The sequence below is a fragment of the Triturus cristatus genome, chromosome 8, assembly GCF_964204655.1.
Source record: "Triturus cristatus chromosome 8, aTriCri1.1, whole genome shotgun sequence".
In the NCBI taxonomy this organism is placed as follows: domain Eukaryota; kingdom Metazoa; phylum Chordata; class Amphibia; order Caudata; family Salamandridae; genus Triturus; species Triturus cristatus.
The window spans coordinates 1,671,609,267-1,671,628,395 of record NC_140591.1 but is presented as its reverse complement, the minus strand read 5'-3'; the positions used below and the strand labels follow the sequence as shown (position 1 = coordinate 1,671,628,395).

Here is a 19,129-nt window from a genome sequence, read left to right as displayed (position 1 = left end):
ATTTCGATTTAGTGTATTGGGAAAGCCTTTTTACTATACTCGAGGAGTTTGGGTTCCCCTCTAATTTTATCAAAATAATTTCAGTTTTATATTAAGGTGCCTCTGTGCAAATAATGATCAATTCCAGTAATATTGGTACATGTAAGGTTAGCAGAGGTACAAGACAGGGGTGTCCTTTGTCACCAATACTTTTTGCCCTTTTTATAGAGACACTAGCTATTGCTGTTTGAAATAATGCAGATATAATATCACCACAGCAAGGAACGATTAGTATTAAATTATACGCTGATGATATAGCCTTGTTTCTTAATCTGGTTTTAGCGAACCAAAAGAGGGTGTTTGAAATTGTTCATGAATATGAATCATTGGGAGGTTCATTGGGAGGTTATAAGATAAACAAATTAAAACCAGATATTTTATTTTGCTGTCGCGCCCTCAACTCTTTATTAACTGAACTCCATCCAACTCAAGGCCCAACAGATACTTAGGGATATATGTCTCAGAAAATGTTAATGATTTTTATTCATTGAATTATGTTCCCCTAATAAGTAAGATTAAGGGGTTGTTTGCAAAATGGATAAATTTACCTTTTTCAATAATGGGTCGTGTTGCTTTAATTTGAATGGCTAGTCTACCTACAGATGACATTTATTAAAGAGATGCAGGGGATTTTCCGGCGTTTTTATGGGCTAATAAAATGCCTAGATTGGCAATGGATATCTTATGCAGGCCAATGAAAGAAGGAGGGCTGGCCCTTCCCATCCTGAAAAATATTACTTCGCAAATTTTGCACATACTACATACAGATATTTTTAGTCCCCATGTGTGATCCAGTTTGACACTCTTTTTTACAAGTGATATTTCAGGTATATGAAATTGTTGATTTTTCACTCCTCACGAAAGCTCCCAAAAAGGAGAGATACAAGATGCTGGAGTTGGCCACAAGCATAAGCAGCGCATGTATAGGCATTATGATATCCCTCCTATTAATGGAGTGACCTATTTAACAGATATATACATTGGAGATCTACTCCTTTTAGAGACAAATGAGGCTTCAAGATGGGAGAGCAATGGGCATCTGTTGTATTATAGTTGTATATTTCAGTATGCTCCTCTTTCCCCCATCCCTTTTACAACCTTGGAATGTTCTGTCTATCTGGCAGTTGCCCGTGAGCTTGCCTTGGAATGTTGACAAGGCTCAGCTGAGGCAGGCTGCTGGAGTTATGGCGGAGCAGTGGAGACGCTGAATAAAGACTACTTATTGAATCAATGCCTTTTCTTTGCATAATTACAACACTGGCGGCGAGGATGGAATACGAACCCTCGCATGCAAAGCATAATGGATTAACATCTAAAGTTTAAAAAAAAATGATTGTAATGTAATAATTTTTAATTATGCAATCATTGATTATGTATATTATGAACTAGCTCAATACAAAAATATTTAACAAAGAAAAACAAAGACCTGTGTTGCCCCAGCAATCCACGGAACTGATGCATTGCGGATGGTGCGGCACATCTACAGCACAGATCCTTGCCTCTCTCTCATTGATGGCAGCTATAATGATGACACTGGACTCTGCATCGCTGCCTCACACCTCTTCGGAACGGATGCATCTCCAGCTGAGCACTGCATCCCGACACCAGGCTTCACATTGTACACCCTGACAATGGGATCTTCAATGATGACACAACAGGACTTAGAACCACAGCCTTGCTCTATCCCGGAACCAATGCATCGCTTGCTCAGCGGGCCAAACTGGGACCATGTAGCCAGCCTACCCTCATCGCAGTCAGCCTGACCTTGTGGCTTTGTCCCAGTCCGGCATGATTAGGGGCTGTATTATGCAATGCATTGCATTTTCTTTGTTAGTGCCAGGGCACCTATCAACTGTGTACAAAGAAGAGTGCACCATATTAGATTGAATGTGTTGCCCCCTGGCCGGCCACTAAAATGTACTGGCCAGGGGGCAGCGCATTCAAGTGAAATACGAAGCGACTTTGAAGCAGCCGCTCCATGCTTCACTGTGCAGGCAGTAACCCAAGTTTGTTTTTTGGGTATATGTGCACCTTTAGCACTTCTTCCAAGGGTCCAGGACTGGAGAGCCACCAAGTGAGGGTTAGGACTCACTCAGGCTGTGTCCAGGTGCAAGCTCAAGATGCTTGGAGCATTTTCTGTCCCTGAGGCTTCGATCAGTCCAGCCAAATAGCCCTTGAAGTTACTCTGGTAGTCCTTGGTTCAAGCAATGGAACAGGAATCAAGCAAAAAGGCAGGCCTCTGAAGGCTGAAGGCACACTTCAGGCAGCGGAGCAGGTGCAGTAAAGCAGTCTTCTGAAGTACACAGCAGGCAGATTTCTGAGAGTCCTCCCGCTGGTCCAGAAAGTAAATGGAAGAGTGCTCTGAGAGACCTACTTTTATACTTTGTGCCTTCTTTGAAGTAGGAAACGGTTCTAGACATTTTTCTTGGAGTTTCCTGCATCCCTTGCCTTGACTTCAGCCTGACTGCAAGAACAATGATGTAGTGTGAAGTCCTTTGTGTGAAGGCAGGGAACAGCCTATTGATTTGAAATCGGGCTGTACCCACTCTGCCCCACCCTGCCAGGGATGGTCCATCCAAGCATCCCTAATCCTTCTATTGTGGGGCTGTCTGGGAGAAATATACAGAGTGCAAGTGCTAACAATAACCACTCATGTGATCGACACAAATTAGCTATTGCAGGAAAGTGCCTACTTTGTACAAGTGGCATTTTCAAAATTTTGACTTAAAATCCGACTAGAGCATTTTAAATCACAATATTTTAGATGTCAAACATACATTTCCTATATGCTCCTAAACAAAAGTTAGCACATATTAATTTTCAATAAGGCAACCCAATGTTAATGGTCTCATCGTAGTGAAAAAATAATTTAGCAGTTTTGCACTACTAGGACATGTAAAACTTAAAAGTACATGCCCATCCTTTTAATTACAATGCACCCTCATCTATGGGCGTAACTTAGGGGAGACGTATTTGTAATAAAAGAGAGGTTTAAGGCTTGGAAATTGGATTATTTTATCAATCTAAATTGGCAATTTGAAACTGCTAGCACTCTGCAATGGCAGGCCTGAGACACGTTATAAGGGGCTACTGAAGTGGGTGGAGGAAAAAGTGCTCAGGCCCACTAATAGGATTTAATTTACCCGACCCGAGTATATGGTATACCACTTTACTAGGGACGCATAAGTGAATTAAATGTGCCAGTCAGGTATAAGCCAATTTACCATGATTTAGGGAGTAAGCACAAGCATTTTAGCACTAGCTAGCAGTAGTAAAGTTCACACAGTCCTAAGGCTAACAGAAATTAATTCAGAAAAATAGGAGGGCAGATGGAAAACGTTAAGGGGAAGACCACCCAAGGCAGACAGGTCTAACCATAACCCTTCAATGTAGTCATAGAAAAGTGATTTTTCTTACAACATAAATTCAAAATTTGAATAATGATCCCAACATATCTATTATACAGCTGTGGTCAAAACAGGTCTGCTTGGAGGTGGTGTTTAGGTATTTTATGCGATATTCATATTGTTTTACCTCAGTGTCACGGAAGCTTTGTTGACTTCAAAACTAATAATATTTTCTAATCATTTTATGTAACGCTGCTTTGAGGGTCTAACCCCAGTTGTGCTATTGTTTCTTTTTAGCTGCGTGGGCAGTAAAACATGTTTGGATGGAGAATAAGCAGAATGAGTATTGAAGTATGAGCGGCTTAACAGGCATGAGTTATATGATGGTACATTTGACTGCAGAAAAGACAAGGAGTAAAGAAATACATTTATTGAAATGGACTGCATATTGGACATAGCCACAAGGTTCCAATTACAAATATTTTCCGTGAGATGTCAACTTGAGGGTTCTTCTTCTTGAATGACCTTCAAGTCCATGCCTTTTAGACATTCTACATTTTCCAATATTTTGCTATGGAAACCTTCTATTTATTTTTAAAATGAGCTTTTCTAACTAAATATGCTTTTGTGTTTTTCTCTGGCCTCAGCAGTATAATATAACACTTAGGAAAGAATATGCATCCGAGCAGTCCAGCACTGGAGCACAGGATGGCAAACACCTCCACGGCCACCATGTACTTTCCCCGTGTGCTCAGGTATGCTGGGATGAAGGAGATCCACACACTGACAAACACCAGCATACTGAAGGTGATCAGCTTGGCCTCGTTGAAGCTTCCAGGGAGATTCCTTGAGAGAAAAGCCACGATAAAGCTGACCAAGGCCAGGAGGCCCATGTATCCCAGCATGCAGTAGAAGAAGATGGTGTCTCCTTCATTACACTCAAAGATTATCTTCTCATTGTATGACTTCGTGTTGAGCTCTGGAAATGGAGGGGATTTAATGAGCCAAAGAGCACAGATAATACCTTGTATTATAGAACTTATGAAGACTACACAGCAAGGTGTCCTTGATCCAAGCCATTTCCTTGCAGGGCTACTGGGATTTATTGTCTTGAATGCAATGACAACAATTATGGTTTTTGCCAGGACAGAGGAGACACTCAGTGAAAAAACTACACCAAAGACTGTTTGTCGTAGCATGCAGGTGAGCCTCCCGGGATCCCCAATGAATATAAAAGAGCAGAGAAAGCAGAACATGAGGGATAGGAGGAGCAGGTAGCTGAGTCCACGGTTGTTGGCTCTGACAATGGGAGAGTCTTGGTTATTGATGAAGACACAAAGGATGGAAGCAGCAACGAAGGTCATGAAAGCAGCACAGATAGAGAGCATTTGTCCCAAAGGCTCTTTAAATGAGAGGAACTCAGTCACTTTTTGGATGCATTGATCACGTTTCTCATTGGACCACTGGTCATCAGGGCATTGCATACATTCATTTGTATCTAAATGAGAAAAGAGGTTACATTGACTTTTCTGGCAGCTTATGTTTAATAAATAACAAGAATTAAAATTATTAAGGAACATTAAAGTTGATCAAAAAGGATGACTTAAGTGATTGGGTACTTTTATCTTTTCAATCTAAAACATCTTTAACAATCTTTTGCTGGTATGCATTCCTGTTTATGATACATTACTTTTTAAGAAAATGAATGAATTTGCACAAATTTCAGAAAGCTATATCTTCAAACATTTAACAACACTGATCTCATGCTGACCACAGTATTTTAAATGTAATTGTTATGACCATTTATGCTGCCTAGGACTGGACTCATTTTTTCAAAAGTGGCCACAAAATCGGTGCTAACAGATTGATTTATAACATGGTTGGATTTCCACTGATAAATATATAAAAAGTATTTAAAATATTTCTGAAAAGTGAGTAAGTTTGCATAGAGGTGAGAGAAACAATGTATATGAGAGGTGGAAAGTGAGACAAACAAGGGTGAAGAGCAAGTTGATTACAAGTCCAAATGACAGTTACAGCAGAAGTACAGTAAGGCAGTTCATTGCAGAAATATTCCTTCTGAAGAGAGCCAAGCTGCTAGCCATGGGGCCTTCTCCTAGGAAAAAAGTTTAGTGGATTATGGCACCAGATGTAGACATTTGTCTTAAACCTACATAGTATGTACATATTTATAAAGAATCAATGGTCCCCCCATTTCTCTCCATGCCCCTAGTCTTATGTAAAAAATAGTGCATAAATATTGTTTGAGGTTGCTTGCATATGCTGACGGCATGCAGCCGGTTTAATTAATATAATAGGCAGCATGTGTTCTCTGTCTTTTACCAACAGAACCGGGGGCATATTTACAAGCCCCTAGCGTCACCAGAGTATAACTTTTTCTGAAGCTCCAGTGGTGTTGATCTCTACCACATATTTACAAGGTGGCATTAAGCCACGTTTGCCACCTTGTAAACATGCTCCTTATCACAGACATATGCTGCGGCAAAGGGGTGGGCATTAGGTAGTGCAGTGGGCCTTCCGCCGTAACACCCATTGCTTTTTCATGCTGCCCCATATTTACTAGGATGGGGCAGCAGTTTATGTCCCTGAAAGATGCTACATATTCTCTTTTACATATTGAAAAGTTAGATCCTTTACCATTCTCTGTGGCCGAAACAGACTCAGCTGTCTGGCTCATCCATGAGGTTATAACTCTCCCATTTTCCTTGTTTAAATTTACCTCATGCATGAAACATTATCCACTAGGCCGCTTCAAACTCTTAGACAGTGCATTTGCACACAAAGTTTGGCCATTACCATTCAAATACAGATGCCTACGGGATGACAAGAAGGTATACCTAACTGGGGAATCATGTAATACAACAATAGGTCACTCTCTTGTTTGCAAAAATGTACAATTGCATGGCGCTTGTAACGTTACGGCCCCAAATCTTGCATGTGTTTTGAAAGGTATTCCAGTGCCAGCTATTACACCAACCTTCACTCTTCTTGCAAACGGTAGTTATTTGTTTTTAAATAATGAGGAATGCTTCGGCATGCTGGCCAGCATCCCTTACATTGTGACGGTTTCACAGCGTGTGGTTTGCTGTAAAAATGTGCTTTTTCCACACCCACACGGAAGGCTCGATAACTCAATTTGGCCTTCCATTCCGACCTTGAAGGCAGACTTCAACAAGTTGAACAGAATAAGACCATTATTATCCCAAAAAGAAGTTTTGCTCACATCTGCCTGTGAAACAATCGTCCTTCACGTGGCTAACACCCGTACAGAAGTACAAGCCCTTCTTAATACTGACTTCCCACTACATTTTGGTGCATTGATTCACACTATCTTCAATGCTTCTAACACTGCAGGCTTGGCCAATTTTTGGGCTCTGGCCTTGTCACCCCTTTCCAAACTATATTTGGTGTGATACCAGCATTTATTCATTTTATTTTTTCCAACGTCTTCAGTGGCTTGCCACTATTACTTGCCTTAGCCGCTGGAATTCTGCTGGTGATTTGCCTACTGCGAAATGGATGCTCTTCCTGTGGGCCAGCACAGCCAAGACCGGCTGCAGATGCTCCGTAACTGTTTGCTTGAATGCTACGGTACTCTGCCCCTGGCCACACTCAGCGTGGCTTATGGATAATCTTTTCGCTTTGCTTACTACACTTGTGCGCAACCTGTCTTCAACTGCTTGGATTGTTCCTTTCAATGGGCATTGGATTTTTGCCTCTCCAATACGGCATTTCCCCACCAGATTTCGAACTGCTAATGAGTCCCTTAGTGGCCCACGAGCAAGATTGTTCCGGTGTTGGTATTATGGCCTGCGTGGCTGCGCTGGGAGTTTTGGCAGAATGGGATATCTGTGCGTCGGCACAGTATTTCCTACAACGGAGTTACATTGAGTATCACACAAGTTGTCCTTTGATGGTGCTGGAAGCGCCCATTGTTGAGGAACATATATGTTCTGTTGGACTTGACCTTTTTGGAAGGTTCACCCTTCAACTTTTTGCCTTAAGTCTGACATGGTGTTGGTGGTTTTAGGCCTCTGGGCACTTTAGCACTGCAGTCCAGTGTAAAGTGCGTGCGCTCTCTGTGTACATTTGGTGAAGTTGGCCTGCCCTCCCATAGGAATGCATTGGGGATAATTGTGTGTCCATGGTAATTCCTGGTATGAGAGGAGCAGTGTGGTCAAGTCTAGTATGTATGAATTAGTGAGAATAAATGCTGCACAATGGTGTGCGCAAATTTAGGATGACTGGTGGAGAAATGCCACTTTTAGAAGTTGGCATTTCTGTGTGCTATGTGTCTGCCTGCCTGATGTGAATTGCATGTCTGGCTTGTGAGTGACAGGGGCTGGGAGGTGTGTGTGGCTCCAGGAGGGGCAGGGTGAGTCAGCGCTGGGCTGAATAGGACATCTGGGCTGGGAGTATTGGGAGGGGTAATCCCCTGACTCTGAATAGGATGGTGCCTGCCTTAGTGAATGCTGGCTCTGCCCCCTGTGGTGTGTCTGATCACCTAGCCCCCACCTGACAAAGGGGAAGAGGAGCTTGCAAAACAAAGTGCTCCAATTCCCCCCTGAACCAGTTGCATCTGGTTCCCCCATGCCCTGCACTAACAGACAAAGAGCATCTGGGTATAAATGTAGGGGCTGTGACCCCGTGAAAATGTTCTCTCTTCTGTTCCTGAAAGCAGCGGGGGCGTGCTGCTGCTGGGGGCCAGGAGGAACTGCCATGAGGGAGGAGAGCGGTGTTCCGGTCTTGAGGCCTGAGAAGAGACCGGGTGAAGAGAGAGACCAGGAGCAGGATTCCTAGCGGTGCTTCCGTGATGCAGATGGAGCCCTGCGTGCAGTGAAGAGAGAATGAGAGAGGAGTCCTCCGAGGAGGGGAGGCTCCCCTGTTGCCTGCCACCTGGACCAGAGGAGCCTGATCCCAGCCCCGGTGAGTGGAGCTAAGGCCGTCCTTTTTTTTCTTGGTTGTTGGTGCCACTGTTCTGAGCAACCCCCGCCTGATAGGGGGCCGCTCCAACGTGGGCCATGTTCTGTTTCCAGAGCCCGTGTGGCTCCATTCTTTGGGCACTTTTGTATAAAGCACCCCAGTGGGGCCCCAATGGGGACAGAGGTGCCAGGGCCCCGTTACTTTGTTTATCTCAGCTGCCCCGCTTGCAGAGGGCAGCTGCAGCGATGGGGTAATTTCATTGAAGAGGCACAGAAGTGCCAGGGCCCTGTATTGCGTTTTATTCCCAGCTGCGCCGCACCAGCACGGGCAGCTACAACGATTGGGCACATTGGTTTGAAGGGCACAGTGGGTGCCCATGCCCACATTTGATTTACAGCTGTACAGCACTTAGTGACAGCTGCACCGTTTAGGTCTGTGCAATGGTGCACTTTATGATATTGCTTCATTGGCAGCTGCCCTGACTTTTGGACATAGGGCATTTGAGCCCCTTTGAGAAGGCCAGTTGGCCAGGGGGACTGCTAGGTTTATAGGGCGCCAGGCCCTAATATGATTTATGTGGTGCTAGGAAATGTGATGCATGTATTATGATTTACGCACCCTGATTTATGCCTCTAATGTGCTTTTATGATTATGAGGTTGTGCATACTGTGTGTATGTTTGAGTTATTCTATACTGTGATATGTGCCTCTAAATATGGTGTAGGTATGAGGTTATTTGCATACTGTGGTTTATGCTAGTGAGATTATTCCCTACTGTGAGGTATACCCCTAATGTGTGTGATGCTTAGGAGGTTAGGGTCTAATACGTTTAGACTTATGAGATGATTGCATAATGTGTTTATGCTGGGGACGTTGGCACAGAATGTAATTCACGCCTAACTGTGATACTGTGCATAATGTGGTTTATGTTACAGGATAATGCTGAGTACAGTGGTTACCAGTGATTACTGGTTGTACGTTTATGTGATGTCCTACTTTTACTAAGTTCACTTTGAGATGGTTCTGACAGTGGTCCAGTTGGCCCTGTCAGGTGTACATAATCCCTTGTAGATATTACCTAGTGCCAGGTGGCACAATGTATATTATGTGATTACTATTCTAATGTGTTACGAGAATACAAAGGCTATTTTTTATATAACCTTGTGTGGAGTTCCTTTTGTGGGGTGCCTGGTATGTTGTTGCTGTGTGCGTGCTCAAACGCTTTACACATTGCCTCCGGGATAAGCCTGACTGCTTGTGCCAAACTACCAGCAGGGGTTATCTTTGACATGTAACTCCCTTGCCCTAACTAGAGTGGTGGTCTCTGCCTGGCTTTGGCGCAAGCCTTAGCCAACCAGAGATCCCATTTCCAACATGTTTATTCACTTTGCTTAATTGTGTGACATCTCTTTTTTCTGACGATAACAATGACTTCCTCTTGGAGGCAATTGCAACCTACTGTTCATACACTCTGCTGGATTAACTCAGCTAACACTCGTCCCTGCTGGATTTATTTCTTTTGTTTTTGTGTGCCTTTTGTGGACACAAAAGTTATTTTTTTTCCTTTTTCTTTCCCCGCTCTCCACTTTCAAGCCCTCTTTCATTGCCAATTCAGGGATCGCATTGATACGAATGCTCTTGATTCTTGCTCAGACTTCTTGAAAACTGTGTTCTCGGCATACCACTGTCCATTGGACTGACCAAGGGGAGGGTGTAGTGAGGATATGGGCTCACCTGCGGACATTACTAAGTTAGCATAAGCTAGTATACGCTTGACTGCTATTTTGCTGCTTTTTGCTTACGTTACTACATGGCACATTTCTCATAAACACTTTGCTTGCTCGCTTTCCCATGAGAACTGTCTGCCTTTCACATATCAAGCTGTACACTGTGCTCCTAGTCTGCGCAGCATGTTCAAGGTCGAAAAACAATGAGCTCCGTTGAATTGCTTTGGTCAGCCGCACGTCCATAACATAGAACACAGCTGCAACACTGAAAATCTGGTGCTTTTAATATGGCCTTGCATGCATGTTAGGGCACTTGGAGAAACGCTTTCCAGGATAGAAGAGCTGTGCTTGTCCGGAGATGTAAATTCCTGCACATGAACTCGGAGGTATGGGGTTCCCCTGACAACGACTGGAGGTCTTCTATAATTATAATAAACTAGCTTCTTGCACGGGGAGGGTGGCAAGGCGCTATAGTTCTGTTTCCACTATCATTATAATATGATTTCCCCTTTTGTTCTGTATGGAATTGAAACAATGCTAATTTGTTTGATCTTATGAATTTTGCTGCTAGTATTAGCTCGTGTACCGCATTATAGAGCACGTTAGTTAAAATAAACATGTTAAACTATACTTTGGCTCTATTTACTCATGTTGTGGACAAGTACGAGAGTTTGAACGAAAGACTGTTCTTGTTCCCACGTATCCTGAGAGGAACGGAGTAGCATGTTCTAGGATGTCTAATCATTGGTTGCTGTGCTTTAGTACGGAGAACAAATGAGAAACTATAGCTAGTCCGATTGGGGTTCTGGGCACCGAGGTCGGTATTTTAGTACCCCACTACACACTGAGGTCCTGGTTTCCCGCGCATAGTTCTGTGTATGTGCAGAATCCCTGCAACAATACCCTTGACAAACATCTATCAGAGACTTTTCACTTTTAAGATGATAACCTCCCCATCTCACTCTGCAGGCCTTATTATTGATTTGGTCTTCTCTAATTATTCTTCTGTTATCAGTCCCCTGTAAAAAATTCCCTGCCCAGATCACTTTCAAATTCCATTCAGGTGGAGGTATGATAACCTCATTCAACAGGCCAGCCCTGTTGCAGAGATATTCTTCTGTGAGTGGAATAAAGTTCAGGCCATTGATTGGTCAAAGTTCTTACCTATAACCTTTCCTCCCCTTTATAAAATAATATAGATTTAAGTGTGGAGGCTGTAGTGTCGTGATCATGTGCAGTAGAACCCTTTTGGTCCTCCGAGGACTCCTTACAAAGTTACCTAATCCGTTGGGAGGTATTTGGGTGTGATCAAGAAAATTATGATATAGTGCGTTCAGTTAACAGCTGCATTCTGAAGAATAAAGACGTGTGCTACTTAGCTCCGTGTGTGGCGTGGTCATTTACATGTTTCCGGGCAAGGCGACCACTGGTGGCGAGCAGGGAATATATGCCCTGAAGAAACAAGACTGGGCTCTCTAGGAGTTTGCCAAGGTCTAGCAAACTGCTTGTTCGCGCCAGGTGCTCCTCAAGGGGTGGTCATTTACATGCTCCCGGGCTGGTGAGGACACAACAGAGGCAATTACTTCTTGGATGGGCAAGGCAGCTGAGGATGTGTTCCCACAGCAGCTGAAGTAGAAGCAGCAGTGAGGGGTGTTCGCCCCTTGGCTCTCCTACTCTCTGGCTGCCGAAAGGAGAGCATTTAAGAAATTAGAAAGAACTTGGACAGTAAGTTAGATATAAATCTGACCCTAGGACTTATCATGACTCAATCAAATGGTCACAGATCATATATTCTGAGGAAAAAAAATATGTTACTGCCATTTTTCAGGTCACTAAATCCTTTTTTGCCCTCAAAGGCCTGTACTAGGGCTTGCATCGTTGTACGAGGCTAAGATTGCGATACTCAAAAGACTCTTAATATTTTGAAGGCAGCTCTGCCTCTTGTGAGGCAGGATGATATTGACAGTAATTTTTCTTATTTCAGGGTAATTTTCCTGGAGCAATCTACTGAGGCAGTTATGTATTGCATATCTGGCTCTCGCTTGACTCCTGCCCTCCTGAAATGGTAGCAGCGTTATTCAAGCCACTTGGAATCTTGCTTAAGAAGTCCTCTTTAAATCCAAACATACTTCCCAACTACAGGACCATCTCTTTGTTGCCAGCTTAAATGCTGGAAAAACTGGTAAATATCTATCTCTCAGAATATTTAGAACAGGTTATGATGCTGCATCTTAGTCAATCAGGGTTTCATCCTCATCACAGTATGGGGACTACACTACTAGACATATCTGACCATATCAAGCAGGCTCTGGATCAAGGCAAAAATGCTGTGCTGATTTTACTTGATTGTTAGAACTGGCATCCTTGCTGTGGTTTCCCATGACTTTTTGTTGTATGTCCACCTGTTTTGCGGACTTCATTTTTGCTTGCTTTATGATCTGGGCAGTTTACCACTGATAACCAGTACTAAAGTGCATATGGGGTTTATGCTAAACATGGTAACATTGGCTTATCTACAATTTGCATATTTTATTTACTTGTAAGTCCCTAGTAAAGTGCACTGTATGTGCACCCAGGGCCTGTAAATTTAAATGCTACTCATGGACCTGCAGCACTGGTTGTGCCACCCACTTCAGTAGCCCCTGCAGAGCCTGTGAGTGCAGTTTTAAACTGCTATTTCAACCTAGCAAGTTAACATACTTGCCAGGCCCGAATATTCCCTTTTATTGTAAATAAGTCACCCCTAAAGTAGGCCCTAGGCAGCCCCATGGGCACAGTGCAGTGTTTTTAAAAGGTAGGACGTTTGCGTTGACATGTCCTGGTATGGAAAAACTATCAAATTCGTTATTCACTGATTCAAGGCCTATCTCTCCCATAGGTTAACATTAGGATAGCCTTAAACATCTTTTAATTGCAATTTACAATTGGGAAAAGATAGAAATTTGGAGTTTGGTGTCTTTGAACTCACAATTTAAATCATAACTTATGGTGAAGTCGGATTTTAAATTGTAAGTCTGAAAATGCCAGTTCTCATTTTCATACTTTAACCATTCTATGCCTCGGTCTGTCTCTGAATACACGTCTGATGACAGTTGGACTTTGCACATTCATATCCTGATGGCCCATCATCAGGCAGATGGGCCTTCCTGAGGAAGATTGGGAGGTAGTAGCTGACACTTGCACCTGAATAGGGATGTGCATGGCCCCACAAAAATGGCTGCATACTCCCATGTAGTGAGTCTGGAGCAAGGGCAGGAAAGGCAGGAACTTTTGAACTTCAAAGTCCTCCTTGAAGTCTCCCCCACTTCAAATTCACACCTGGGTATAAATACTGACCCACTGACACCATCAAATGAGAACCTTGCTGGAACCAAAGACATTCTGGCCGGAAGAATAGCTGCTGTGCTGCAGGAGGGACTGCCACTTTCATAACTGCTTTTTTTTTTGGACTGCTGCATGCTGATTACTGTGCTGTTGGAGGTACTGCCACTTTTCTACCTGCTTTGCTGTGCTGACATACTACCTCTTGCTTGGGAGTGAGAAGGACTGGATCTCCTCTCTACATCCTTGAACCCAAGTTCCTCCAAGGGCTTGCTGGCTTGCCCCCTGTTCTTGAAGTCTCAGGGCCACCGAAGACTTCCTTCAACTCTGCTTCGGCTGACTGGCACTGCCAACTGTGAGCCCTGCCCTGCCAAGTGGTGCCAATCCAGCCCTGTCCTTAAAAGTGGGTTCTGCAGCTGCTTTGTTGCAAAAAGCGAAACATTGATGACTTTACACTGATCAGAAGCAACACAGTGCCTTCCAATGCCGACACAGTCCCCATCCGAGGACATCCCTGAGTGGCTCGACGATGATGCGGGTCCCGACTGCAAGGTTCAATGCCAACGCAGAGCCAATCTGAAGACAGCGCTCTGAGGCTCGGCGATGATGCATAAACGTTTTGAGGACACCCCTGCATGGCTCGATGATGACGCAGCACCTGTATCGTGAAGGGTTCCATGTCAAAGCGGGACCCAACTGAACACTATGTTGCAATTTATTTGTTAAAAATTAATATCTCAAGATCTATTGATCAACTTTTTGTCATTATGGTCTTGTTTTGCCCAGATATATATTTTCTAGTTTGCTGAACTGGTGTGGAGTCTTTTTGTAGTGGTTTCACTGTTTTACTGTAACTTAAGCGTTGCACCAATACTTTACACATTGACTCTTAAGTTAAGCCTGTCTGCTCTGTGCCAAGCTACCAGAGGGTGAGCACAGGTTAAAATAGGTTGTGTATCTGACTTACCCTAACTACAACTGTGGTCCCTACTTGGACAGAGTGCATTCCTTTGCCAAGTAGTAACCCAATTTCAAACATTGATCTTTCAGCAGTGTTTGATACTGTCCATCACATGATCCTTTTACAACATCTTGCCAACCTGGGGGTTAGAGGATCGGTGTGGCATTGGTTGAAATCAGTGCTTAATTTGATCTGGTGGTTGCCGGTGGGGGCCACTGGAACTTATGTCTGGGGACCAGCACTTATTTCGCCACATCAGACATTTCTTGAGGCCAACAGAGGGGAAAAACAAATAAAAAAAATACGGAGGAAAAGAAGCACAGATAATCCAACAACATGGGTGAAAGAAGACACCTTTGAGTGTCTGGCATTGACTTAAAGAGGCTTGAGGTCGGTTCGGGGCTGTGCACCCTTGCTAATCACACTCTGACATGCTATAGCTCCAGCCGCAAGTGTATGAGCAGCGCTTTGAGCAGCGGAACCTATTATTTTACACATAAAGCACAGGTAGAAATCTTTTCTTGATTCCAGAGGACAGTCGGTATGGTTAGTGCCTTTTAGTTCTGCTATTAAAGCAGTGAGGCAGGGAGTGCCTTAGGGTTCTTCTATGAGCCACACTCTATTCAACATCTTTATGTCCCCGCTGTCTACTTTGCAGGAGCCGTAATTCTTAAGCGGACAGAACCCAGTTGCTTTTCACCTTCGAGGGGTCGTTTAAGGATTGTATGTCAGCAGTGTTTGATTGATGCAGAGCAGTGAGCTAAAATGTAATTCAGAGAAAAACGAGATTCTTCTCTTTCGCTTCCATTCGGTCAACTCGTCGGAAGCTTTTTGGCCTTTTGCTTTGCCAGCTCCCCGCTCTAGCTTTCGTGGCAAAAAACTTGGGAGTTACATTGGATACCCAACTCTCAATGCAACCTCAGATTTCTTCTGTGGGTGGCACGTGTTTTAGGCTACTTTCTCAATCTTGTATCTCCTTCCCATACACTGCAGGCGGATAGTGATCTAGGCATCAATCTCTTCTCATTTGTACTATGATCACGCTCTTTTCCTGGGGCATCTGAGGTTCTACTAGGACATCTGCAGGTGGTGGAAAATGCTGCTGTCCAGCTCACCCTGAGTCTTTCTAGATGGGCATTAGTGTCCCCTTTTTAAAATCTCTACACTTGCTGCCTACCAAGAAGCGGATCCTCGTCAAATCTCCATCTCTGGTCCATTGGGCATTGTTTCAATCTAGCCCAGGTTCTATTGTTGGTATGCTCCCCCCTAACTGCCCCTCCAGAGTCGTGTGATCAGCATCCACCACCATGTTCACTGTGCCTTGCACTAAGCTTTTGAGGAGGGTTGGCAAAGCATTTTTGTTCTTTGCGGCCAAAGCTTAGAATCAGCTTGCTTTGGACCTCCGGATGCTTCGTTTCAGAGGTCGTATTTTGTAGGAGGCTAAAAACTTGGATTTTGTCTTCTGGTTAGACAGGGGCTCTTCTGTGTATTGGTGTGTACCACAGTCCTAGTCCTCTGGCATTAATTCATTAATTCATTCATTCATTCATATACAGTATACTTTGGCCATGTTCACCATGGATCGACATCAGGTCTTGCCTTTTGGCCAGTCGCTGTGCATATTCGACTGGGCCCCCAACCCTGTAGCAAACACTTTCAGTTGTGCTTCAAATATATTGGTTGCACGGTCTGGCCTACGGTCAGGCACTGCACTCACATGGTTTTGAAAGCATGCCCAACCTCTCACGTGACCAGTCCCTGCTGTGCATGGCTATGGCCATGTGCACGCAGGGGCTAGAAGGAGGGCATCGCCCTATAGCCAGGTCCTGCTCTTTGACTGTGTCGTGCACCCTATCTAAGGTTCACCTCACCTTGCTGTCTATAGAGGGTCGGAACATGTTAACGCGTCCAACCTCCTGCACACCCAACCCTGCTCTGCTGTGCAAGTGAGGTGCATGAGTCTCTTACTTAATTGGCTCTGGATGCAGATCTTATGCTATGCTTGTGCTACTGAACCAGCTGACTACGGCCTTCTTAGAGTCCAGTACCATCTAGGCACATGGCCGTCCTAATCCTAGGCCAGCCTCTCTGAAACAGAAGCAGCTGCATGTATCCGGCCCCCTAGCCACACCATGGTCCACAGTGATCACTGCTGATGGTCTTATAATTCATAGTAGAACTGAGTCTTGAAAAGTAATATGTTCAAGAAATAGTGTGAAATAAAAAACATGTTGGTGATAGAATAAATGATCAGAGATGAACACATTGTCTTTGTTTATGGAAATGTGAAATGTAATACGAAATTTGTAAGAAGAGTCAATACTTATTTATTTTAATGCACACGTTATTCTATACATTGTAATGTATTTTACGCATAAACCATTACAACAGGTAGGTTAAACCTAATTCAACTCCATAATATATATTTTTAATATGTTGGTCAAATAGTGTATTGTATGCCAAAACTCACCCTGATTTGTGACCTCTCCTTGAGAACAGGGAATGCACTCAAAGCAGCAGGCAGGCCTCCCTTCTCTCACTGCCTCTCTGTAGCCAGGCAGGCAGTTTTCATTACAGACAGAGCGTGGAAGCTGCACAAAGAGCACACAGAGAGTATTGTTCCTAGAGTCTCAGAGTATATGAAGAAAAGACAGGCGAAGCATTAATGTTACTCTTAAAGGAGTGGGTGTCCCACCTTCTTTCTTATAAAAACATCCTGTCACCAAATCAACTTTTCAGCCAACCCCACAAAATGCAATTGGTGTATTTGCATCCATTACTGCATCAGCACTCATAGATTGGGCCCTGAGGGGCAATACAGTGTATTTCTGACCCTTCTCCCTGCACTGTAGCCGTTTTGGCAGCTTAGCACCATTGTAGGCATGCTTGCACCATGGGGCAAGGGTGCCTGTGTTGCATGCAGAATTGATCTTGTGCAGGAAAGGACATCTTCCTGTACAAAAACAATCCTGCGGGGTGTTTTCCTCTCTCTGTGTGCTGCAGAATGTACCATTCTGGTTGGTCATGTGACTGTCCGGGGGTCATGTAACTGGGCAGTTGTGACATCACCTTGATCAGGTGAACCATCCCAGTCATGTGATTCAGCTGTGATGGCACCCACAAACTTTGGCCCTGGAAGACCAAGTGGCCAGGCGGTATCATACCTATGAGCCCTGAGCCCTGAAGATCATGTTACTGAGTTTAGGTTGTCGCAGAAGAACTTGTGACTGTGGGGTTGTGATGCGGCCTGCGAATCCTTACCCCAGAAGACTATGTGACCAGGATGTGATGTAGAGGAGTATGACCCCCTTTCAGAGCAACAAATGCATATAAGGAGCTTCCCACCCAGCTGATGCCAAACCTCGGAGTTCCTACTAGAAAGAGATCTCACTGTTGTTATGAAGAAATACAACTATGTCGCAAAAAAGAAGCCCATTACAAACGGTGTGAACACTATCGATGAATATTCCCAGAGCATGGCACCTATGCCGATGGAGGAGGCTTCACATCAGAGCTATTCTTAAGAAGAGGGTTCTGATGTCACCAGTTTTACTTAGGAGGCACTCCAGAGATTATTAAAGCTTAGATTTCCCAAGGATGAAATCCCCTACTAAGGGCTCCAGCATCATTGAAGCCTCCAGTAAACACACACCACCTGAAAACCATTTGCCAAAATGGAAGCTGCTGAAAAAGCTGTACCTGCTTCTAACTCACTGGTGTATGAAGAGATGGGGTCACTGGACGAACCAGCCAGAGATGCAGTCGTGGTGCAAGAACCAGGCACGTGCCAGTGGACAACTCTCAAGATGTCTGAGTCGACCTTGAACGTTCAAAATGTACTATAGAGAGAATAAAGATCTTTTACTAACACTTATTTATTCCTCATTTATGTGTAGATTTGTTATTAACTAAAAGATTTATCTGTCTTTCTTTTTTGAACAGCAGAGAGATACAATGACATTTGTCTGGGTAGGGGGTATGCCACTAATGGTTAATGTTTACTGCTGCTACTGTTTAAAACAGACTGAGTTCCACAATCCACTGGCACCGCGGGGGAGAGCCGCTTGTGAGAGCTGCTTGGACCAGGAAACCCACAATCCCTTTTTGCCTGACTCTCTTGGCTGGATTGGAAGGGTAATCTTGATGCTCTATCGTGGTGTTGTGTGCTAATTTAAGAGACATTTGGTCTAGACAACATGGGGAAGCGAAAACTGCCCATAGAAACTATGGATACCAGTATAAAAGCCGGGAAGAGAGGCAGTACCATAACTAACTATCTTACAGATGCCATGGGCAGGTTAAATGAGGACATTTGTGATGCTAAAGCGAGATTGGGGCACAAAGAGTGCACTACAGAGCACTATTGGTGAAGCCATCACTGACGCTAACATCTCGGGTAATGACCCGCAGCCACAAATAGATACATCATTACTTACCAGGGGGTAAATCGAGTAACATCACACCTTCAGTCTCAACTGACCCCCTTGAGATAACGGAACTATCTTCTGGTGATGACTAAGTCCCTCCTCCTTCTAAAAAATGTAGATAGCCAGTCCTGAATGCAACCACTAAGCCCAACATGCCCACTAAAACAAAGAGGGCGAAAGGAGTGTCTGCCAATAAGGTAAAAAGCTATACAGGCATATGATTGATACATTAATATGAAAATTAGATTTAAAGTAATACCACCATTCCTAAAGGTATTGAATTACTGCTAAAAAGGATACATAGTAAAGTATTCCTGACAGAAGTTATGGAGATGATGGACTGTATGATAAACCTTGAACAGCT

General features: G+C 43.9%; 2 protein-coding genes across 2 annotated transcripts in view; both read right to left on the bottom strand.

Moving 5' to 3' along the window:
- Positions 1–3,970: 3,970 nt before the first annotated feature.
- LOC146808559 (vomeronasal type-2 receptor 26-like) lies at positions 3,971–4,870 on the bottom strand. The gene has a single exon (XM_085624007.1). It carries the CDS (start codon positions 4,868–4,870, stop codon positions 3,971–3,973), a length of 900 nt encoding a protein of 299 aa, XP_085480133.1.
- A 6,765-nt stretch (positions 4,871–11,635) lies between these two features.
- The window catches only part of LOC146808558 (vomeronasal type-2 receptor 1-like), a 73,336-nt gene continuing 65,842 nt past the window's right edge, over positions 11,636–19,129 (bottom strand). Inside the window, exon 6 of the mRNA XM_085624006.1 lies at positions 11,636–11,737. Within this exon, the coding sequence (XP_085480132.1) occupies positions 11,636–11,737 (102 nt within the window). The remainder of the gene's footprint in view (positions 11,738–19,129) is intronic.